This window comes from Oreochromis aureus, linkage group 22 (genome assembly GCF_013358895.1).
Source record: "Oreochromis aureus strain Israel breed Guangdong linkage group 22, ZZ_aureus, whole genome shotgun sequence".
NCBI classification, from domain to species: Eukaryota; Metazoa; Chordata; class Actinopteri; order Cichliformes; family Cichlidae; genus Oreochromis; species Oreochromis aureus.
Window position 1 is genome coordinate 31,629,745 of NC_052962.1, and position 24,523 is coordinate 31,654,267.

Consider the following 24,523-nt stretch of genomic DNA (forward strand, 5'->3'; position numbering starts at 1 on the left):
TGATAATAATACTTGACTGCATCACTGACCTATCCCAAAGTTAAGGTTAATCAGTAGCATGCATGACGTTAGCCAGCTAGCAACCTGAGGAGGGAAATGCTAGTCTCACGATTGCTAACGTTATCTGAAAACCGTCAATTGAGTGACCATGATGAGTTGCTTTTAGTAGTCCATTCTATATTCATATCCACAACGTAAACAAACTACCCAACATCAATCATTTGCAACATTTGTTAACACAGTATGAACACTGCTAACAGGAGCTATCACAGAGTTGACGGACATGAGCGTGCAAGCAAGGGCTACAATAATGAACTTTTTATTATTATTATTTAAACATTGCCTTACCGGCAAGCGACGCCTGAGTTTCATCACGCTTCCTCTTCTTCTTTCTTTTCTCCGCTCCCGACTCCTGTTGCCGTTTCGAGGCCATGTTCAAACAGGTGTTTACCAATACCGAATTGAGGCATTATAGAACAGACCACTGGGAGTGGGGGGGGCACCAGGAGGAGACTGGAGACAGGGCACAAAGCAGATTCACCCCTTTTCTCGGAAAATTGTTTTATGTTGCTTTTGTATTGTTTAACCATATTAATGCATATGATATTTATAGTATTAATATGGTTTACTTTTTTTTTTTTACGACCCTGATTTTTTTTGGTGCCCTACCGCCATTTGGTGCCCTACGCGGTGTGCGTTATGTGCGTTTGCGGAGCTACGGCACTGGATGAAGGCAAAGATTAAAACAAGGCGACTTATGTCCCAAACTATTTGATGATTTCCGGGTTTAAACCGTTCGTGACGCATTTTAAGCGTTGTGGCTGTTGCTGTCTCTCCAAACAGTCCAACAAATAAAACATCAGTGAGGAGTTCTGATGATAATCTGGTGACAGTAATTAAAACGTTTATTTTAAAAACTAAGTACCATTTTAATTTTATGAAGGTTTAAAACATTTTCACACAGCAGCTGCTCATTAAAGTTAACTAAAGTTCATTTAAGTATCTTTATAAATATTATTTTCATTTTATTATTATTTAAAAATTATTTGTTCAGTACATGAAGAGCCACATGTCATTTGATGTAGTCTATTAAAAGTTGAAAGACTCCTGCTTTGTATTGTCTTCAGTATTATTCACCAGTGTTATGCTTGTGAATATTTTCTGTTTGACAAACATGCGCACACATATCATAACTAACGAGTAGTTACACCCGGATATGAAGTTCTCTGTTTTTCTGGTGTTATTGCTTAATTAACAGCGCAATGAGGTGACTTTTGTTGTGAGGTGTATAAATAAAATAAAATAGAATTCAATTCAATTCAATTGTGATGCAAATGAAATCATTATTATTTAATAATATCAGATGGTTTATGTATATAAAGTGCGAGTACACTACACATACCAGCATGAGCTAATGTTGTTTTCACTGCTGAATGATCAATAAGAAGCTGCAGGTGAGAAATACCAGAAAAGTTTCGATATTTATGAACAATCTCCTCCAGGGAGCGCTAATGAGAAGAGTTTTAAACTAACAAATATTTTTGACTTTTGATAACTGAAAACTCAACTGAAAACCTGATTACAGAATAAAAGATAAAATAACAATTGCTAACATAATATTCCCCAAATAATAGTTACCTAACATTAGCTTTGGTTTTATTGATAATATTATCGATCAAAGATATTGGAAGTAAAACTTTCTGGAACAATTTTAAGCTTAAAAAAATCTATAAAAATAATATAAACAAAGAAGAAGCATCGATATGCTTCAATCAATTCATATAATTTGATATATCAAAAATTGAAATGCAAAAGAAAACAACTCACTTTAGAAGTCACGCTGCGTAACAAAAGCAAAAGAGATTACAAATATTATGTATTTTGTTTAACAATGAAAACAAAATAAAAATATAGTTATATTAAAACCTATAATGAGTTCAAACCATCAATCATGAAAACTGAATTAAACCAAACTGAAGGATAAACACCAGTTTTAAAACTTTCTGTGAATAATCAGGTTCAAACTAGAATTAGAAGTTTTGTGTCACGACTTCGGCGGCAGCAGCCGCGTCATGTGTGGAAGGAGGACTCAAATGCAGCACTTATTCAGATGTGAGGGTGATTTATTAAGAATACCGAACATAAAGTGGGGATGGCAAAATAGAACCAAGGATGGAGTAAACTGGGAGAAACTAAACCATAGAGCAGCAAACCTGAACACGCAGGGGATTCACGAAGTAATGTAGAGTACGCAGGGTAACACAGAGGATGAACACAGACGACGCGACGAGGAACAGAGGCAACCACACACTATAAATACACAGAGGGACACTGGGAAATCACACACAGGTGGGAGACACAGCTGGACCTGATTAACCTGAAGAGACAGGGGAACACTAACACCAGGGACCAACAAAGGGAGCACAAACCCAGAAACCCAGTATCCAAAACCGCAAAACACAAACCATCCCAAAACAGCCCGAAAAAATAATCATGAAAATAATAACAATAAATACACCAAACACAAAATCATTGAGTCACAGACTCATGATCATGACATTTTGAAGAAAAGAGGATCAGAAAAATGACATTGAATACACTGAATATCTATTCAGAAATCTATTTTGTGTTTATTGAAGGGACAGCAGGATTATTACAGGATGTGATTAATGTGCTGTAGTTTTTCTTATTGTGTTATTAAAAAAATAAAATAATTTATAAATCTGTGTTCCTGAGATCTCACAACATTAACTGTTTCTTACAGTGACCCACTCGCTGAAGTATTTCTACACTGGATCCTCTCAAGTCCCAAACTTCCCAGAGTTTGTGGTTGTTGGGATGGTTGATGATGTTGAGATTGATTATTATGACAGCAACACGGAGAAAAAAGTGCCCAAACAGGACTGGATTGCCAAGAACACAGATCAGCAGTACTGGGAGAGAGGGACTGAAGTAAGAAAGGTTCACCAGCAGGTGTTCAAAGCCAACATTGACACTGCAAAGCAGCGCTTCAACCAAACTGGAGGTTTGTTCATGTTTTATTTTTACTGATATTTGCTGTTAATGTTTTCAGTGTGTTTTGTTTACAGTAGTAAACAGGTTTGCACACATTAAATGTTTCATTCAGATTACAGATTAAAATTATTAACATAATATTTCGTCATAAATGTAGAACTACAGTCTGGGAAACTTTAATTTAATTCAAACAGCTTTAATGATCATGTTTGTATGAACTGGCATAATTTAACTGTTTAGTTGATCAAAATAATCAAATAATAAAGATAAATTCATGATATTTGAAGTTTTTGGTTTATATTTAGGATTTTTTGCCTCTGAAACCTTGATGGTTGTTTTTGCTACAATTTCTTAATAATCGATTATTCAGAAATTAATATCCAGAAAATCAGCAGGATCTAAATAATCAGTCTGAGGTGTATTTGTTTTACAATTATTGTGAACTAATATTTGACTTTTAATAAAAACAATCCTGGACTGAAACTCTCCTTCAGTGGAAGCTTCTAGAAAGATCTCAGGACAGTCTGGTGTGTAGTTTTCCCGCAGTTATACGATTTTCTTTTAGAACGATAGGAGGCTGCAGAGTTTCAGAGGATGGAAACTTAAACCCAGGATCAGGATCTGTGTCTGCTGCTCAGGATCCATCTTAGTGTGTTTGTCTGTTCCTGTAGCTCACAGGAAGTCGCTCCGTGTCTCAGTTCAGACGTCCCTCACAAATAATCACATATTGTAATAAATTATAGAAAAAGAAAATATGTCAGACACCATCAACAGCATCTTAGGATGAAATAATTTATCATCTAGCTGAGATGATAAATGTGCTGTGATGTCACAGTTTTGACAGTGTTTTTTTTTCCAGATTCCATTAAACACATAATAATAATAATAATAATAATGATGATGATGATGTTATATTTAAACAAAAAGTAGAATCAAACAGGGTTGACTTTGTAACAGGCTGAAAGTAGAGACAGCTCAATGACCCGTTCACTGTCCACGGCCTCTTTATGAATGAATTTAACTAAATGCATCAACCATTGTGAAAATGAAACAGACATTCAGCCTGTTTTCATGAGGAAATGTTTTCAGGATTATCTTTCATTAGCAGAGGTTCCATAAATAAATCGGTGACAAACTTAAAGCTACTCTGTGGAAAATAAATAAATATTTAACTTTTAGTTTTATTTCAATAGTACAACAGTTTGGTGAGAAGTAGGTAGACCAAAAATAAGAAACACAAACTAACAGACAGACGTTTAACAGTTAACAGTTTCTCTAAATTTTACAATGATTTTTGTAATATTTGAAAACAAAACAGTAAATATGAGTTTCAGTCTATGTTTAATATTTTTGGTCCCAGATTTAAAATTTAATGTTTTGGTTTTTTTTTTACTAATAAACAACAACCTGAAAATATAATCAAGGAAAGTAAAGTGTTAAAATGTCTCAGTTTTCCCATAAACTGGATGAAGGTTGATTATTAAGGTGGTGTCGATAAAAAATCAGTTCCAATAATTTTAAGTTATTCAGGCAGCTGGGGGAGAGTAGTGTGACAATAAAATGCAACTTTTGAATTTGATAATTGGACGTCTTTTGCCTGCGTACCAAACATTACCACAGTGCAGCAGTGGCTTGTTAAGCTGTAGGATGTTTGGTTGGACAAAGGGAATCCCCACTACAGAAATAATTAACACAGTTCAGCGGGCTACATACTGAACTTGAAGGATAAAAGCAAAGTATCAATCCAGTCATGCTAGTATTGATCCGTAACCAATACTAGTGTTGGTATCAATACTATCGATATTTGGATCGATCCGCCCACCTCTATCAGTGACAGCTGTGAGCGTTTTCTTGACTCATGCAGGGCCTCCCCATGTTTCTCTGTCCAATCAAAGGAGTGCAGACAACACCAGCTCATCCCACATTCACTTTGTTGCCGCCTATAAGGAGGTGTTTTTGCGAGATTGTCATGGACATTCATGGCGTCCTGATTTATTGATTAAAGACAATACCTGTGATGATGCACCGAGGCGTTTCTCGTGGCTTTGAGAGCAGCGATGTTATAAAAGCAGGAATGACTCCTCGTGTCGCTCTCACCTGTAGACTGTCTGCTCTCACTACAGCATCAGGTTCCTACTCAAAGACGCCCACAGATCTCTGTGCTACACATCCAATAATATTATTAATGTGAATGTTTTAATATTTTTAGTGCAAAATCTGATCTGGAAACAGCACTAAAAACACCAAAGTGTCCCAGCATGGAGTCAAATTCAAGGTCTGAATTATTGTTTCAGTCCTCTGCTCTTAGTAAATGTAATAAAAATGACAACATGGTTGTAAAATCTTAGGGGAACCTTTTTCACCTTTTTGTCAGGTCACAGCACAAGAAATTAACTGATTTATCAAAAAGTATTTCTTGCATCGTCATCAATGATGACATGACGCATGAAACACTGTAAGTAGAACTCCAGATTAGATTAACATCACATGATCATATTAAACAGAGACACCTCTAGAAAAACCTCAGGACAGTCTGGTGTTTAGTTTCTCACAGGAAGGATTTTGTTGGACTGATAACGGCTGCAGAGTTTCAGTGGATGGAAACTTAAACCCAGAATCAGGATTTGTGTCGGCTGCTCAGGACTCCAGCTTAGTGTGTTTGTCTGTTCCTGCAGCTCACAGGAAGTTGCTCCACCTACAACAGGATAGATAAACTGTGCAGTGATATCTCTGCAGGCAGGACGTAGATGTGCTAACGGGAGAAAATGAATTCTGTTTTTTTCCCAGTCATTGTTAATGATGATTTGTGTTAAAAATCTTCCACTGAGACAAAAGCAGCCATAAATGTAGATCCTCTATATGTTGATCACGTCTCTGTGTCAGTATAAGACTTTACTGCAGTCTCTCTCTGGTTCACTGCAGTCTTTGTCTCTGTGTTTCTGTCAGGTGTTCACATTTACCAGACGATGTACGGCTGTGAATGGGATGATGAAACAGGTGAAGTGAATGGATATCGCCATTACGGCTATGATGGAGAGGACTTTTTAAGCTTTGACCTGAGGACAGAGACATGGGTCGCTCCAAAAGAACAGGCTGTCATCACCAAAAACAAGTGGGATCATAACTGGGCTCTGACTGCTCAGGAAAAGAACTACCTCAAGCAGGAGTGTCCTGAGTGGCTGAAGAAGTATGTGAACTATGGGAGGAGCTCTCTGATGAGGACAGGTAAAATCTATGACCAGAATTAGATTGTTAACCAAAAGTTATATGTCTCAGTTTATTACTTAATATGATATTAAATTAACCTTTTCATGCATATATATATATAATATATTTTAAAATATATATATGTATATATATATATATATATATATATATATATATATATATATATATTTAAAAATATATTATATATATATATATGCATGAAAAGGTTAATTTGAAAAGGTGTTAACATGAAAAGGTTAATTTAATATCATATATATATATATATATATATACATATACAGTATAACAATATATGTAACAATTATAACAACTATAACCCTGCAAGGCATGGAGTGACACATCAGTGTCCAATGTAGTGGTTTATGTGCAAGTTTACCATCAACACTGACACAAATACAAGAAAACAGCCTTTGAATAGTTGTCCACTGTAGTGACCACTATGTGTGAAAGGGTTAATATAATTGCACTTCGCATGACATTTTGACACATTTTTTTAAATTTAATTTAATTTTATAAACTACATCACATCAAAAGAAATTGGTATGGTTTAAATAATAATAATAATAATGTAAATAACCCTAAGTGCCTTTATTTAGTTCCTTGCACCTTATTTTGACACTCATCGTTGTTTTCTACTACTAACTTCCTGTTTGGGTGTAGAAGCTTTTATTTTGATGGGACGATTTCCTGTAAGACTGTTTTTGGCGCAGTTTTCAGCAGCAGTCGCGGGAATTTGAAATGTCATGGTGTAACGGAGTCTATGGAGATTTCTTTTGTTATTAGCAGCCCCTTGATAGAGGCACAAGGTATGGCAATGACATAAATAAGGACATGTTTAGATGTTTTTGTGACAGAGGCTACATTTGTTAAATGTTACGTTGAACGTATTTTTATGTTATAATGTTTACGATTGTAAGAGTGTGGTTTTTTTTTGCTTACACGCTGTTTCTATGTATACATCCCCAGCTCTTACGGTGAGATTGATGGTTTACTGCCATTAAACCTTCAAAACGTCATCAGTAAAGTGTCATCCTTCATTCGGGGGGGTTCGCTACAGTAAGAGCTTGCCTCCGGGAGAAGAGAGAGAGAGCTTCCTGCGATCGGAACGGTAACGGAACGGCGCGGAGCAGCAAGCTACAGCAACGGCCCGGTAACAAGCAATTGCTCTCAAAATGGAAAATATAGAAGGAGATCAGATAAACCAAAAGGAACAACAAAAGGAATTGACATGCGAAGCCGATGAAACAGCTAATGAAACGTTCATCCAAGGCGATCAGAACGGCCCAGTGTGCCCACAGAGAAAATGCTCTCATATCAAAGGGATGAACAGAATAAAAGAGAGAAGAAACTGCTAACCATTTATGAACATTGGAAAGGCCAGGTCAGAGCATACAGAGAAGACCTGAAAAGTGATTTATCAGATTCACGGTTAGCAGAAATGGCTGATGATATTGAAAGGGCAGTAAATGACATGATGAAAGCATACAGTGAATATAGAGAGCGTAATGAACCATCCCATGTCATAAGGCGCAAAATGGACTCTTGTGAATCAGTGACAAAGGACATTATGAAAATCATATCTGAGCGTTTAGCAGCTATAGATGAGTATGATGTCGATAGAGAAAGGCAGCGCTCCATCAGCTCTTAGCTTATGAACATGCTAAGTCCATATTTGGTACTGCATCACAGTCAAGTTACCAATCTGAAGCAAGCATCGCAGCCAAAAGAATCGATGCAGTTGCAGAATTAGCTGCAAAGGAAGCTCAGTATAAAATCACACAAGAGGAAATAAAACAAAAGCAAAAATAAGAGAAATGGAAGAGAAACACAGGAGGGAATTGGATGCACAAAGGTCTGAACTAGAGCGTTTACAAGCAGAAAAGGAAAGGCAAGCAGCACGTGCAAAATTAGAGATTTATGACAAGGAATTTAAAGTTGATATGGACAGTCAGTTAATGTTACAGAGCAATGGGATGTCTGTTATCAACCAAAGCTTTGCACAACCAGCCTCAGAGCTCTCTACAGGTTCATATCACCCACATGTGGAAAAATATGCATCCATCCCTGTCAATAATCCTCTACAACAACTGCACTCGCAAATTGTCACTCCATCGCCTCCCACAGATGTATTCCAGCTGGCTAAAGCTATTCAAGACAGCATAGCAGTAAGCAGAATTCCAGTGCCAGTGCCCATCGTGTTCAGCGGAGATCCCATCACCTACATCGAATGGAAGGCTTCCTTCATCTCACTGGTGGGCCACAAAGGTATCTCTCCAGCTGAAAAACTGCATTTGTTAAAAAGGTATATCACTGGTCCTGCTCTTAAGTGTCTTGAGGGCACGTTCTACCGCAGTGATGAAGAGGCATACAAAGATGCATGGAAAAGACTTGACCAACGCTACGGCCAGCCATTTGTTGTTCAAAAGGCATTCAGAGACAAACTGTCAAAGTGGCCTAAAATCCACTCAAAAGATGCAGAAGGTCTACGGGCCTTTTCTGATTTTCTCACAACCTGTCTGCAAGCGACACCACATGTAAAGGGCTTAGAGATATTAAGTGACTGTGAGGAAAACCAAAAGTTATTGCAAAAGGTTCCAGAATGGCTCGCAACACGTTGGAATCGTCAAGTCACAGTTGCTCTCATGAAAGGCAAAGATTTTCCCTCTTTCAAGGATTTTGCAGAGTTTGTAGCACTCGAGGCAGAAATTGCATGTAATCCTGTGACTTCTTCATATGCACTCCATTCATGCAGCTCATCCTTGGAGAAAAGATACACAAGGGAGACCAAACCAAGCAGATCTGTGACTCAAGTCTTTACTACACAAGCCACAGTACAAGGAGAAAAAACTAAGTCAAATGACACAAAGTTAAAGGTGGCCTGCATGTTCTGCAAAGATGAAAGTCATCAGTTGTCAAAGTGTCCAAGCTTCTCAGAAAAGTCACTAGACCACAAACGGACATTTGTGAAGGACAATAAACTGTGCTACGGGTGCTTAAAGGTGGGCCACAATGCCAGAGACTGTCGTCATCGCCACAAATGTGACACTTGCAAAGGACGACACCCCACCTGTTTGCACAATGAGAGTCACATGGCAAACGAAAGGCCTCAGAGCTCTACAAACGTCACTTCAACCATGGAAAATGACACCATGGCAGCCACAGCTCTGAATGTGACTAAGGTGGGTCAATCAGGTAGTACCTCCATGATTGTTCCTGTGTGGGTTTCCACTACCCAGAGTCCATCTAAAGAGCAGCTTGTGTACGCTTTATTAGACACACAAAGTGACAACACATTTGTCAGTGAAGAGGTAACTAACCAGTTACAAGCAGTATCCCATCCAGTTAAGCTAAAACTAACCACGATGCTGGGAGTTCACATGACAGTCAAAAGTCAGAGAGTAGCAGGGTTACGTGTGAGAGGTTATAATTCAGATGTTCACATTGACCTTCCACCCTCCTACACAAAGGACTACATCCCATTTAACTATGACAACATACCCACAAATGAAACTGCAAAACAATGGCCCCATCTGTCAGAGATCGTTGATCAGATACCTCCTCTCCTGAGTTGTGATGTTGGACTGCTCATTGGATTTAACTGTCCCAGAACTCTAGCTCCAAAACAGGTTCTACTCGGAAAGGACAATGAGCCATTTGCAATACAGACAGATCTAGGGTGGAGCATCGTTGGTGGCTCTACATCAGAGCCAAATGAAACTGAAGCAAGTCTGTGCCATAGAGTCATGGTAAAGGAAATGCCTGCTGTAACACCAATGGACGTGATCAATGTTCTTGAATCAGATTTCAAGGACACAAAGGCATGTGAAAAACGGTCTCATTAAGAGGATCTCGTTTTTCTGGAAAAACTTAAGGAAGGGATAAAGAAAACGAACAAGGACACTGCGAGATGCCTCTTCCATTCAAGCAAAGGCCAAACTTACCAGACAACAAAAGGCTTGCAGAGATCAGACTGGAACACTTAAAGAGAAGGTTGAACAAGGATCAGAACTACAAAAATGATTATGTTGCATACATGAACGACATAATTGAAAGAGGAGACGTGGAAGAAGTACACAATGAAGGAATACAAGGTGAACAATGGTACATCCCCCATCATGGGATTTACCACCCCAAAAGCCCACAAAACTGCGTGTCGTATTTGACTGTTCAGCCAAACACAATGGAACTAGTCTCAATGATCACCTCCTCCAAGGGCCAGACTTAATAAACAATCTGACTGGCATTCTCTTGAGATTCCGGCAACATCCTATTGCCTTAATGTGTGATATAGAAAAGATGTTCCACCAGTTCCACGTCAGTGAGAGGGACCGGGACTATCTACGCTTCCTCTGGTGGAAAAACGGTGATACAAGCACACAACCTCAAACATACAGAATGAAGGTGCACCTTTTGGTGCAGCATCATCTCCAGGCTGTGCAAATTATGGACTGAAGTACTTAGCCAAAGAGCACTGCCACTCACACCCAGCAGGTTCACAGTTCATTGAGAAAGACTTTTACGCCGATGATGGAGTTACTGAGCACAAACACAGTGAAAGAAGCAATACAGTTGGCACAAGAAGCCAGAGAAATCTGCAGCAAAGGTAATCTGCGTCTCCACAAGTTTGTTTCTAACAATCACACTGTTTTGCAAAGTATACCTGCATCAGAGTGCGCTGTAAACATTAACATAAGAAACTTGACATTCAAAGACATGCCACAAGAAAGAGCACTAGGCATCCAGTGGAACATTGAAAAGGACTGTTTCAAATTTGACAACACACTGAAAGTCCAGCCAGCCACACGCAGAGGCATTCTTTCCACCGTCGCGTCGATCACGACCCACTTGGACTTTTAGCGCCATATGTGCTGAATGGAAAGAAAATCTTGCAAGAAATGTGTCAGCATGGTGTCGGGTGGGACGACCCCATACCTAATGCACTCAAGCCAAGGTGGGTGAGTTGGCAAAGTGACTTTGTAAATCTAGACAAGCTAAACATACCTCGCTGTTACCTGCCTGCTAACTTTGGTGAAACTAAAGAAATAGAGTTGCACCACTTCTCAGATGCGAGCTCAAGTGGTTATGGACAATGTAGCTATCTGAGGGCAAAAAACGCTAAAGGTGAAATTCACTGCTCTCTGGTAATAGCAAAGGCTCGAGTTTCTCCAACTAAACTGACCACAGTCCCCAGACTTGAACTAACAGCAGCTGTAGTTTCAGTCTCAGTCAGCAACATGTTACGGGAAGAACTGTGTTATGGTGCAAAGGAGTATTTCTGGACTGATTCAAAGGTGGTGCTGGGCTACATAAACAATGATGCGCGTCGTTTTCACACCTTTGTAGCTAACAGGGTTCAGAAGATCAGGAAAGTACAAGCCCTCAGCAATGGTTTTACGTGCCATCAGAACTGAATCCAGCTGACAGTGCTTCGAGAGGTGTAACTGTCAAAGAGTTAAATAAGTCTATCTGGTTCACTGGCCCTGCCTTTTTGTGGAAAAAATGAACTGCCCACAGCACAACCTGTCGAGCTGGATCTGACCATAGGAGATCCAGAAGTCAGAAAAGTACAGACAATGTTAACTAAAGTCACAGACACTGTAAGTCTTGCTGAAAGTCTAAGTAAGTTCTCCTCCTGGTCCAAAGCAATTAAGGCTGTAGCACATCTCATAAGAAGGGCTAGACACATCAAGTCAAATGCATCAGCTACGGTGAGTGAACAGAAAAATGCTGAACTTGTGATCATTCGAGATGTACAAAGTCAAACGTATGAACAGGAGATAAGACTGCTGAAGAAAGGAGAACAGCTCCCACATCATAACAAACTGTTTAAACTGGACATTTTCATAGATACAGATGGTCTCCTCAAGGTGGGAGGGAGACTCCAGCATGCAACGAGTGACACCTTCAAACACCCGATCGTGATCCCAAAAGAACATTATGCAGCCAAACTCATAATATCTCACTGTCATGACAAAGTAAAACACCAAGGAAAGGGATTCACAATAATGAAATCAGATCCAGTGGCTACTGGATTCCTGGAATGAGTAAAACAGTTGCCTCATTCATCCGACAATGTGTGATCTGCCGCAGACTCCGCAAAGCTCCAGAGGGTCAGAGGATGAGTGACCTACCTCCACAACGCTTAGAGCCCTCTCCTCCCTTCACACACTGCGGCATGGACTGTTTTGGTCCATTTGTGACAACAGAGGGAAGAAAACAACACAAACGGTATGGACTCCTATTTACTTGCTTTTGTTCTCGTGCCATTCACATCGAGTTCTTAGAGGACTTGTCTACTGATGCATTTATTAATGCATTAAGATGTTTCATTTCAATCAGAGGTGCAGTTCGACACATCCAATGTGACCAGGGAACGAACTTTGTTGGTGCTCAGAATGAGTTTAAAGCAGCTTTAAATGAGCTAGACACTCAGAGACTAAATACATACCTGTCCAAAAAACAATGTGACTTTGTGATGAACGCACCCCACGCTAGTCACGCAGGGGGAGTGTGGGAACGTCAGATAAAGACTGTCAGAAGTGTGCTGAATACCACTCTGTCACTGGCTCATGACAGACTCAATGATGCTTCATTACGGACCTTATTCTACGAAGCCATGGCTATAGTCAATAGCAGACCCTGACTATAGATAACTTGAACAGCCCCGACAGCCTAGAACCACTCACGCCCAATCATCTGCTGCACATGAAATCCAATGCACTGTTGCCCCCACCTGGTGCCTTTTCAAATGAGGACCTGTACAGCAGGAAGAGGTGGTGGCGTGCAGTTCCTTGCAGAGCAGTTCTGGAGCCGCTGGAGACGAGAATACATTCACAACATCATTTCAAGGCAAAAGTGGCACTCACCAAAGAGGAATCTAAAAGTAGGTGATGTTGTGTTGGAAATGGATGAACTGGCACCCAGAGGGAATGGAGACTTGCAAGAGTTGTAGAGACTGTCAGTGGGAAAGATGGACTTGTGCGAAGGGTAAAGATCTCACTTGGAGAAAAGAGACTCAATAACAAAGGTCAACGCTCTACTAAACTATCTGTTGTGGAGCGTCCAGTACAAAAACTTGTGTTGTTGTTAGAAAGTTGTTAAGGTAACTCCTACATGGGTTATTTTGTTTGGGGAAAATTATTCATGGTGGTTCTTATGTAAACCAATTATTCATAATTTTGGTGGGAGTGTAAATAACCCTAAGTGCCTTTATTTAGTTCCTTGCACCTTATTTTGACACTCATCGTTGTTTTCTACTACTAACTTCCTGTTTGGGTGTAGAAGCTTTTATTTTGATGGGACGATTTCCTGTAAGACTGTTTTTTGGCGCAGTTTTCAGCAGCAGTCGCGGGAATTTGAAATGTCATGGTGTAACGGAGTCTATGGAGATTTCTTTTGTTATTAGCAGCCCCTTGATAGAGGCACAAGGTATGGCAATGACATAAATAAGGACATGTTTAGATGTTTTTGTGACAGAGGCTACATTTGTTAAATGTTACGTTGAACGTACTTTATGTTATAATGTTTACGATTGTAAGAGTGTGGTTTTTTTTTGCTTACACGCTGTTTCTATGTATACATCCCCAGCTCTTACGGTGAGATTGATGGTTTACTGCCATTAAACCTTCAAAACGTCATCAGTAAAGTGTCATCCTTCATTCGGGGGGGTTCGCTACAAATAATAATAATAATCTTTTAAAGTTGCTCCTGGTCGGCATAGCAGATCATCTTCCACAGTTTTAGCTCTGATATACTCATTTCTAATCCTTCTCACTCCTTATGATAATTTTAATATCATCAGTTCTGTCTCCTGTATTTTTCTCAGTGCCACCATCCTCAGATATTAAATCACAGCAGGTCTCACTGCCATCTTGTAAACCTTCCTTTCCATTCTTGCTCTTCTCCATCCACTCCACCTTGTCTGTACTCTTTTCTTCACCCCTAGTCTGCACTGTGCACCTCTCCACCTCAAATAAAAGTAATAGTAATAATACAGAAAGAATAAACTGTTTGTATTTACTCCACAGATGTTCCCTCAGTGTCTCTCCTCCAGAAGTCTTCCTCCTCTCTGGTCACCTGCCACGCTACAGATTTCTATCCTAACAGAGCCGAGATGGTCTGGAAAAAAGATGGAGTGGAGTTTCATGAGGGTGTGAACAAAGGAGAGATTCTCACCAACAATGACGGGACCTTCCAGATGAGTGTTGACCTGGATGTCTCATCAGTCAAACCTGAAGACTGGCACAGATACAGATGTGTGTTTCAGCTCTCTGGTGTGAACGAGGGCATCGTCACCAAACTGGACAAAGCAGTGATCAAGACCAACAAGGGTAAAAGTGATGAAGGTAGGAAACATGCATTTAGTTTACTGTAAAAATGGTGCAGTTCATGTGGTTTTATTTGAGTTTGATGAAAAGTTTAATTCCTCCCCCGTTGTATACAGATTTATTAAATATTTTTCATACTGATACTGATTTGTTAAATTCTTAATAAATATTAACATTTAAAGTTTTGAGTGCTCTGATTTAAATTATTGTCCACTTTGCTGTCTTTTCACTGTTTATTTAAATTTGCGAGTATCTTTGATATTCTTTCTGTCAGAATAATTTTAAGGCCTAAATCAGTTTAGACCAAGTTGTGTTTTTCCACCACATTTCTGTTCTTGCTAAACATTGATGAATATATAACATGTTCATGTGTGGCCACTGATTATCTGACTAATGGACAGTTTTAGAAGATTAAATAGTAAATGGGGGAAAATGTATATTTTGAAACATTGCTATGTTCAAATTTATTGGCAATGTATTGAAATTAAATTTAATGGCAGAACTTTTATTGCTGGAATGAAAACAAACATTAGTGAGACAAATATGTAGTGACCATAAACGAAGCTATTGTACATGATTGTTATCTGATTGGAAACTTTTTGTTCTCACCTTTTGTTTGTTCTGTGATCCACAGGAAATTCCTTCTCCCTGATCATCCCTGTTGTTGTTGCTGTGGTTGTTCTTGCTGCCATCGCTGTGATCGCATTCATTATTTACAAAAAGAGGACAGGTGAGAAACAAACTTCCTGGATTTTTCTTGTATAATGCAACAACAATGATGACATAGTGCAAACAATAATAATGATAGTAAGAGTAATACGACTTAATTGAAGTCATTATTAACAGTTTTCAAAAGAAAACAAACAATGCACACAGGATTAAACAGGTAACAACCAAAAGCAGTGTAAGCTGAAGCTTCAGGTTAATATTAAAGTATTTTAACACTTTCTCTGCCAGCAGGATGATCAGACTCTTTTAAATCCTCAATATATTACAACGATATTCATCAATCATGCTTGTTGTGTTTCATAACTTGCCCTTCATTTCTCTGCATTATCCCACTTGTAGATTTTTGTCCAGTTACTTCACTTTTTTTCTTCTTGTCTGTTATTTACTTTTTTTTCTGCATCATTTTTCTTTCTGTCTTTGTGGTTTTTTTTGTTTTGTTTTGTTTTTTACACCTGAGCTACAGTTTGGTTGTCAAGGAACAAAATAACCACCAACTCAGTTATTGAAACCCAAACATTGTTTCTCTTTTCTTAACCATCAACTCTGCCAAACAAACACATCCTAAGGTACACCTTTACCTACATTAGAAATGTGTACGTTCTCTACCTTCAGTCGCTTTACTTATAAGTTTTACACGAGCACATTTTGGGTGCAAGGTCACAACATATCTATAAACATGTTAGTGAGTAAGCCCAGTGTCTGTTTTTAATTTTACAAATTAAATTAATGCTTTTGTCCAGATTACAAAATGAAAATATGAAATTATGTTTCATGCCTTGTATAATACATGAAAAAAATTGTATTAACATTTATAACAAATTACTAACATGATGTATTTTTTCCTTTTTGTTTCAGAGAGACCTCCCCCATCTCGTAAGTTAAACTTTGTCCCTTTTCTCTAATCTCTTGTCCACACGAAATTAAAAAGGTTTCTGTACTTTAATCTAAACAGTCTTTCAGGGCTGTTTCCTGTTGTGTTCGATTGTTGTAAAAGTGACAGATGAGAGCAGGATGTGGACTAACATTGTGTTTCTGACCTACAGCTGTAGAGAACTGTGAAGTCCAGGAGCAAATGCTTCCTCGAGCCTAAACCACAAACAGCTCTGCACACAGTGAGTTACTTCATATTTGTGTCTCATGTTTTAGCTTTCTTTTTAAAACTAATGTAAAATAGTGGCTGTAGTAAAATATCCTGTTTAAATAGAACCAAAAAAGTGCTTTAGTATAACTTTAAATCATATTAAGAGAAAGACGCTTTCAAAATAAAGTTTCATGAAATGATTTAACAAAATTAAAACAAATGTGTTAATTCCATTCAGAAACATATGAAGTAAATACTCGATTGAATCAGAATTTTAGATTTTAATGAAACTGTAAATATGTTATTTGTGGATTTGAATAATCCTAACATTTATTTTATTTCTTTATCTCTACAGACAACCTGACAGAAGACGTGTCAGCTCGTTCTTCTCCATAAACTGGAATTCATTGAATTCGTTGATTGTTCACATCATAAAATCTGTTAAAAAAGATCTAAAATCTAAAATATAGTTGCAGGTGGTTTGTGAGTCACACAAGAGCAGTTCCACTGCTGGTTCAGATAGAGGGAGAGGAGGTGGAGGCGGTACAAGTACAAGTACCTCGGGCTGTGGGTGGACAACAAGCTGGACTGGTCATGCAACACAGAGAACCTGTATAATAAAGCCCAAAGCCGACTGTACTTCCTGGGAGGCTGAGGTCTTTAACATCTGCAGGAAGCTCCTGAGGATGTTTAACCAGTCGGTGGTTGCTGGAGTACTTTTCTATGCTGTGGTGTGCAGGGGGAGCAGCACAGCAAAGAAGGATCATCCAGGCTGGAAAAACTGATCAGGAAGGCTGGCTCTGTGGTCGGCATGAAGCTGGACACTCTGGTGACAGCGGCAGAGAAAAGGACACTAAAGACATTGCTGGACATTATGGACAATCCTCTGCACACGGCCATAAACAACCAGAGAGGAGTTTAACTCTCCAGAGAGGAACTCCTCTCTGGAGGGGAGAGGGAGGGGAAACAGGAGGATAAAGGAGGGGGGAACAACTAAGCTGTAGTGCCTCTTCTCTTCACTGTGCAATACTTTTTGTTAATAGTCAACGGTGCAATAGACTTCAATACTTGAAATGTGCAGTTCCCTTGTATTCTTATTCCTATTTATTCTATTTATCCCTTTCGTTGTCTCTGTATTTATGGTATTCTGCTCACATTCTGTAACTTCTGTCGGTGCTGTGCTATTTGGAAACCGAATTTCCCAGAGGAACCCACCCGCGGGATTAATAAAGTTTTATCTTATCTCTTTTAGATGCTTATTAGTCAAGATTTAATGGAAAGGAGTTTGAAAATGAGTTGCCAAACATTACATCATTAACATATACATCATAATGGTGAAATTAAATTATTCTGAATATAAATTCAGTATATGAGGCAAAAAGAGAGTCTGTATAATTGTAACAAGCTTGAAAGTGAACATTCGGTATGATCACCTTTATTCTTTAACAACGACTCTTGGACAGCTTTCTTGACCATGCAGTGCTCAGAGAAACTACATGATAAAGAGTAAATAAAATAAAGAGCTATATAGATCTACAGGTTTTATATGAATAAAAGTTTATGAGTGCAATTAGAGAAAGACTGAACAAATATGGTATGTTTGGTTAGTTGTCAGGTGAAAGTCTCCTCCTTTCTAAATTCCAGTGCAGATTAAGTTTTAAAGTTTCAACAGAAAATACCAAAGTGGAAATGTTTGGCCTTAATGCACAGCACCATGTTGAGGAACAAATAAATAAACACAGCATATCAATTATCAACATGGTGGTGGAGGAATGATGATGCAAGCTTGTTTTGCAGCCATGGGAACTAGACACGTTGCAGCACAGACAACTTTATGTTCACAACCACATCGTGTCCAATTACGAACCACAATCTAACTTCTTTAGACTGTAGAAAGAAAGAAAAAACACTGAACCAAGGAAAAACCATATAATTAAATCAGTGATTTGAACAAGGAACCTCACAGTCAACAGTGCTGACCACTGTACCTCTGTGCTTTCAAACTGGAAAATCACACAAATTTAATAATTTGTTTGTCTTTTGTCTGTGATTGTAAATGTGAGTTACCAGAAAAAGCAATTCATTTAAAAATAATCCTTGAAGCTATGGGCATTACATTAAAGTCTGTATTACAGTGATTGTTATAACCTCAAATTAATCCTCTATTTACAGGTATCAGAATAATCATATAATCTTTTGTTGCAGGGGTAACCATGATCACCTTTATACACATTGCAGTTCCGTGCTCATTATAGAGTTGTGCTTAAATTAATAAACTTTATTACAATGGCATGTTATACCCCTAATTAAAGATTGTGAAATATTATGCAGTTTTAGTTTGCATTATTCTCCTGAATTAGAAGAAGGTGATAACTATTACATTTGTTAAACTGATTTGCATTACATTAGACTGCTGATTTATTGTGAATGAATGATATTGTTTTATGATGCATTATACGGCTGAGTTATAAGAAATACTGTTTTCAGAGAGTCATGATCTTATTTGTCTGATTAGAAGAGAACAGAACATACCAGAGAGGTTTTCTGCCCCATCTCAACAGGAACAGATAAACAGCCGAGGTTAAGCACCGTGTGAGAGAAAGAATGTGAATATTTAGGCTTTTATGATTAGGTGGGGGCCAATTTGAGTTTGAGCAATGCTCCACCATTTTGAGATCTTATGCTGTCTGCGTGCAGTGTTCATCTCCCACACGTGTGTTCATTAAAATCATTGTTCATCATGACCCGGCCGGACCAGTGTTGTTATTGTGGTTTTCCTCTTGTGTCCATCCCCAATATTTTGAATTCGCAATAGGTGGCAAACAGTCTTGCCCTTTGCCTACAGCAAATTATTGTGCTGATGTACAGATGGTATGTTACTGTTCTTGTGTTATTCGTTTTTCACAAAATTAAGTCAAATCTTTACATAGAGCTGTGATTTTAAGTCGTCATGGTCTTGAACGAGGGAATTTAAAATATATGGGCCTACTGTTCTACTGCATGTTAGTTTGATCAGCTTGCTTCCTGAATATACTGGCTACTTATACTAAACAATATATAGAAAACTTCATGTGTATGCCATGTGGCTAAGAAACCACCTGCGAGCAATATTTTCAAATTGTTGAAGAAAACACAAAATAATTCAAGGATGAGAAAAAGTGAGATGAGAAAAATTAACCCCAGCAAGAAACATGAAGCGCAGACGCTGCAACAACGCAGGATATAATCCAAGCAGCAACGATCCTCCTGTAAGTAGGAAAGTGTTAGCTTTATGTGACTATGCCATGAGGAAAGCATGAATCAAGCTTTATGTTATAACTGCCTGTAGAACAGCTGAAGCTGTTCTTAGATTTTACTGGTCTGTGTACAATCATACAAATTTAGCATTGCCAGCAGATTGTTGTCAGGTTTGTTCCTGGTAGGTGCTGGTCTGCAGTGCAATGAAAAGTCAAACTATTATTATTTTGAATACCTTTTATATAAATATAAGTAAAATAGCTGTAATTTTTTAATATACAGTGGCTTGCAAAAGTATTCGGCCCCTTGAACTTTTCCACATTTTGTCACATTACAGCCACAAACATGAATCAATTTGATTGGAATTCCACGTGAAAGACCAACACAAAGTGGTGAACACGTGAGAAGTGGAACGAAAATCATACATGATTCCAAACATTTTCTACAAATAAATAACTGCAAAGTGGGGTGTGCGTAATTATTCAGCCCCCTTTGGTCTGAGTGCAGTCAGTTGCCCATAGACATTGCCTGATGAGTGCTAATGACTAAATAGAGTGCGCCTGTGTGTAATCTAATGTCAGTACAAATACAGCTGCTCTGTGACGGCCTCGGAGGTTGTTTAAGAGAATATTGGGAGCAACAACACCATGAAGTCCAAAGAACACACCAGACAGGTCAGGGATAAAGTTATTGAGAAATTCAAAGCAGACTTAGGCTACAAAAAGATTTCCCAAGCCCTGAACATCCCACGGAGCACTGTTCAATCCAACATTCAGAAATGGAAAGAGTCTGGCACAACTGTAAACCTGCCAAGACAAGGCCGTCCACCTAAACTCACAGGCCGAACAAGGAGAGCGCTGATCAGAAATGCAGCCAAGAGGCCCATGGTGACTCTGGACGAGCTGCAGAGATCTACAGCTCAGGTGGGGGAATCTGTCCATAGGACAACTATTAGTTGTGCACTGCACAAAGTTGGCCTTTATGGAAGAGTGGCAAGAAGAAAGCCATTGTTAACAGAAAACCATAAGAAGTCCCGTTTGCAGTTTGCCACAAGCCATGTGGGGACACAGCAAACATGTGGAAGAAGGTGCTCTGGTCAGATGAGACCAAAATGGAACTTTTGGCCAAAATGCAAAACGCTATGTGTGGCGGAAAACTAACACTGCACATCACTTTGAACACACCATCCCCACTGTCAAATATGGTGGTGGCAGCATCATGCTCTGAGGGTGCTTCTCTTCAGCAGGGACAGGGAAGCTGGTCAGAGTTGATGGGAAGATGGATGGAGCCAAATACAGGGCAATCTTGGAAGAAAACCTCTTGGAGTCTGCAAAAGACTTGAGACTGGAGCAGAGGTTCACCTTCCAGCAGGACAACGACCCTAAACATAAAGCCAGGGCAACAATGGAATGGTTTAAAACAAAACATATCCATGTGTTAGAATGGCCCAGTCAAAGTCCAGATCTAAATCCAATCAAGAATCTGTGGCAAGATCTGAAAACTGCTGTTCACAAACGCTGTCCATCTAATCTGACTGAGCTGGAGCTGTTTTGCAAAGAAGAATGGGCAAGGATTTCAGTCTGTAGATGTGCAAAGCTGGTAGAGACATACCCTAAAAGACTGGCAGCTGGAATTGCAGCAAAAGGTGGTTCTACAAAGTATTGACTCAGGGGGCTGAATAATTACGCACACCCCACTCTGCAGTTATTTATTTGTAAAAAATGTTTGGAATCATGCATGATTGTGGTTCCACGTGTACACCACTTTGTATTGGTCTTTCACGTGGAATTCCAATAAAATTGATTCATGTTTGTGGCTGAAATGTGACAAAATGTGGAAAAGCTCAAGGGGGCCGAATACTTTTGCAAGCCACTGTGTATATATATAGGCATGTAACCTGTAGTCCTATTTATAGGTCTATAGAAGTGCAGGTTAGATAAGGACTCAGAGTGTAGCATCTCAGTCTGTTTCTGTTTTCTCTCTGTAAAGTTTAAACTGTGTTGATGAGAGTTTGTTTTAATTAGTTTCCACTGAGCCAGTAAACAGCAGGAGAAACAGTAGATCCTCTGTTTCAGTGACTGTTGATTGGTTGATGTGTCTGTATTGAGATGAGACTGTGCTGCAGCTTTGCTCTGGTTCACTGTACTGTTTCTGTCTTTCAGGTGTGCATGTTTATCAGGAGATGTATGGCTGTGAATGGGATACTGAAGCAAATAATGTGACCGGCTGTGATCAGCTGGGTTACGATGGCGAGGACTTTTTGGCGTTTGACCTTAAGACAGAGACGTGGATCGCTCCAAAACAGCAGGCAGTCATCGCTAAACAGAAGTACGACTCTGACAGAGCTCTCTCAGCCAGACAGAAGAACTACTTCACTCACATTTGTCTTGAGTGGCTGAAGAAGTATCTGAACTATTCAGGGAGCTCTCTGAGGAGAACAGGTGCAATAACACAGGATTTTAACTGGACTTGGAAAGACAATCAATCATTTATAGGTTGATTGATTGTCAACAAACATACAATTTGTAATAATAACAATAATGAACACTTATATTTTGTCAACAGTTCTTCCCTCAGTCTCTCTCCTCCAGAAGTCTTCCTCCTCTCCAATCACCTGCCACGCTACAGGTTTCTATCCACACAAAGCCAAACTGTTGTGGAGGAAAGATGGGAAAGAGCTTCATGAGGGTGTGAACAGAGGAGAGATCCTGCCCAACAATGATCCAGATTTCTGCTGATCTGGATCTCTCATCAGTCAAACCTGAGGACTGGAGGAGCTACGATTGTGTGTTTCAGCTCTGTGGTGTGAATAAGGACATCATCACCAGACTGGACAGAGCAGTGATCAGAACCAATGAAGGTCAGTCTGCACTCAGAAGCACACATTTAGTTTACTGTAATATAATAGTGCATAGTAAAGGGCAGTTCATGCAGTTTTATGTGTTAAAAATAGAACAATTTTGTCAGTTTATTTCACACTTAAAGTCTAGACTGGGACATGTTTCCCATCTTGAAATAATTATGCGAACCTGCTGAAAATATTTCCAAACTAAGAACAAAAGGAATTTAAGATTCTTTACCAAACACTAATGCTTTTTCCCAAATCACGTTTTACCTTGTGAATGAGCAGCCACAGTTAACAGAGTATAGTTACTCCACGGTTTTATAAAACGAGTAGAGGTAATGATTTGATTTTGGAATCAAGTTTACTGACTAAATTAAAAAGGATGTTTTTATTCTCAGAAGTTCAGTGGGCCAGAGACACAAAGACATCAGAGTTAAATGTGGGTAAATAAGCACAGACACAGTGAATATATTCAGATATGAACAACAGGTAAAGCATATAGTGACAGACTTATTGTCTATAATCAGAGCTGTTATCTGTTCTGATTGGTGATCTTCTCCATCCTGTTTCATCTGTTCAGGTTCTGATTTGTTTGTCTTTGATCTAAAGGAAATTCCCTCTTCATGATCATCCCCATAATTCTTGCTCTGGGTGTTCTTGCTGTGATCACTGTGATTGGATTCATTATCTACAAAAAGAAGACAGGTGAGAGGACAAAGCAGATTTTGTAGGACTTTGAGTTGATGCTTTCTTTTATTCAGTGTTGTTGTTGGTGTGTATGTTTGCGAGCAACCGGAAAGCCGCAACCGCGTGTTAACAGCAACCGTGTGAATAAAATGATGCTGAAAAGCATCCAGATGTCGTCGAGTCTGTCATTGCTTTATCACACTGTTGCATCCAGCAGTTATTACAGTAAGGCTCAGAGCCAGAGTTTACTGAGAATATGACTGTTGGATAATAAGACAAGATCACAGAGTTAAATACATAATGTTTAACAAACCCTGTTTTTTACTTTCTTTCATTACAGACAAACGACCTCCATCTCGTAAGTGAAATGTTTCTGATCTGTTTTCTTTGAGTTTTATGTGCACTCTGTAGATTAAAACGTTTTTCAGATCTGTCAGCTGTTTGTAAAAGTGTTGTGGACTAATGATGTGTTTCTGACCTACAGCTGTAGAAAACTGTGAGGTCCAAGAGAAAATGATTCCTTGTGAAGCCTAATGACAGACATCACTGCTCACAGTGAGTTCATACATAAAATGGAGTTTTTCTGGGTAGTGTAACAGCCTTCCAATGTATCGGAGGTCAAGGTTCATCAACGTGGGGTCAGCTGGCTACCTGACTACATTGAATGAACAGATTTTTCCATTAATACATTTTGTCTTCCCTGATGACACGGACAAGATCCTGATGCCAGGAGTCATCAGGCTCAAGTTACTATTGAAGTGGTTCATGAAACATCATTTTCAACATGTGCATTTCACTGAAATAAATATGTGAAACAGTATAAGCTTAATGAAGTGAATGCATGTCAGCATCAAAGTTAAAGGCAGTTCAGTGAAACATTAGTGTGACTTTTGTTGATTTGATGTTAAAAAAATCACAAGGTATTTTTTATTTAGTTTTACAATTGTTGCTGTTTTATGTGAGTTTAGGTGAGATTTTTAAGAGAACAGAACAGATGTTTCACTTCTGTGGTTTGGATAAATATTAACACCAATAAGAACGTTTACAAAAACACCAAGCTGACAAAATTAGAACAAATGGTTTTGCTTTAACAGTATTGTGGGTAAATTCTCAATATGCAGTTCTTTTGCTTTAATGACTTTAATGTATTACAATGTAAATATGCTGATTTGTAGAAATGAAAATGATTCTTGTTTATTCTTTTTAAATTTCTGTGTAAATTTTGCGCTGAAACGAGGACTGTTATCTCGTTACCTCTAGACTGTGAATCTTTGTTTTTCCATCATGCTTGTTGACTTTAATTTAAATTAAATATTTCCAGTAGAGTAAACTATTTTTTAACGTATAAATCTGATGATAAAGGTTACTTCGTCT

General features: G+C 38.7%; 1 protein-coding gene and 1 pseudogene across 1 annotated transcript; both read left to right on the forward strand.

Moving 5' to 3' along the window:
* The first annotated feature begins 2,838 nt into the window (after positions 1-2,838).
* LOC120435542 (class I histocompatibility antigen, F10 alpha chain-like) lies at positions 2,839-17,739 on the forward strand. The gene is made up of 10 exons (XM_039605325.1): positions 2,839-3,025; positions 5,962-6,240; positions 8,368-8,508; positions 13,576-13,671; positions 14,271-14,588; positions 15,205-15,300; positions 16,155-16,172; positions 16,343-16,411; positions 16,736-16,856; positions 17,633-17,739. The coding sequence occupies exons 1-8, from the start codon at positions 2,839-2,841 to the stop codon at positions 16,387-16,389; spliced, it is 1,182 nt and encodes a 393-aa protein (XP_039461259.1). The 3' UTR covers positions 16,390-16,411; positions 16,736-16,856; positions 17,633-17,739.
* A 3,856-nt stretch (positions 17,740-21,595) lies between these two features.
* On the forward strand, positions 21,596-23,753 carry LOC120435666 (annotated as a pseudogene).
* The last annotated feature ends 770 nt before the right edge of the window (positions 23,754-24,523 follow it).

What these genes read in the sequence shown, in the direction of transcription:
- LOC120435542 (XM_039605325.1), top strand. Translation starts at nt 2,839, where the DNA reads ATGGTTGATGATGTTGAGATTGATTATTATGACAGCAACACGGAGAAA. An exon ending in GAGCTCTCTGATGAGGACAG is followed by an intron (nt 6,241 to 8,367) that starts GTAAAATCTATG and finishes CGCCTCCCACAG; the next exon opens with ATGTATTCCAGCTGGCTAAA. An exon ending in CAAGGGTAAAAGTGATGAAG is followed by an intron (nt 14,589 to 15,204) that starts GTAGGAAACATG and finishes TGTGATCCACAG; the next exon opens with GAAATTCCTTCTCCCTGATC.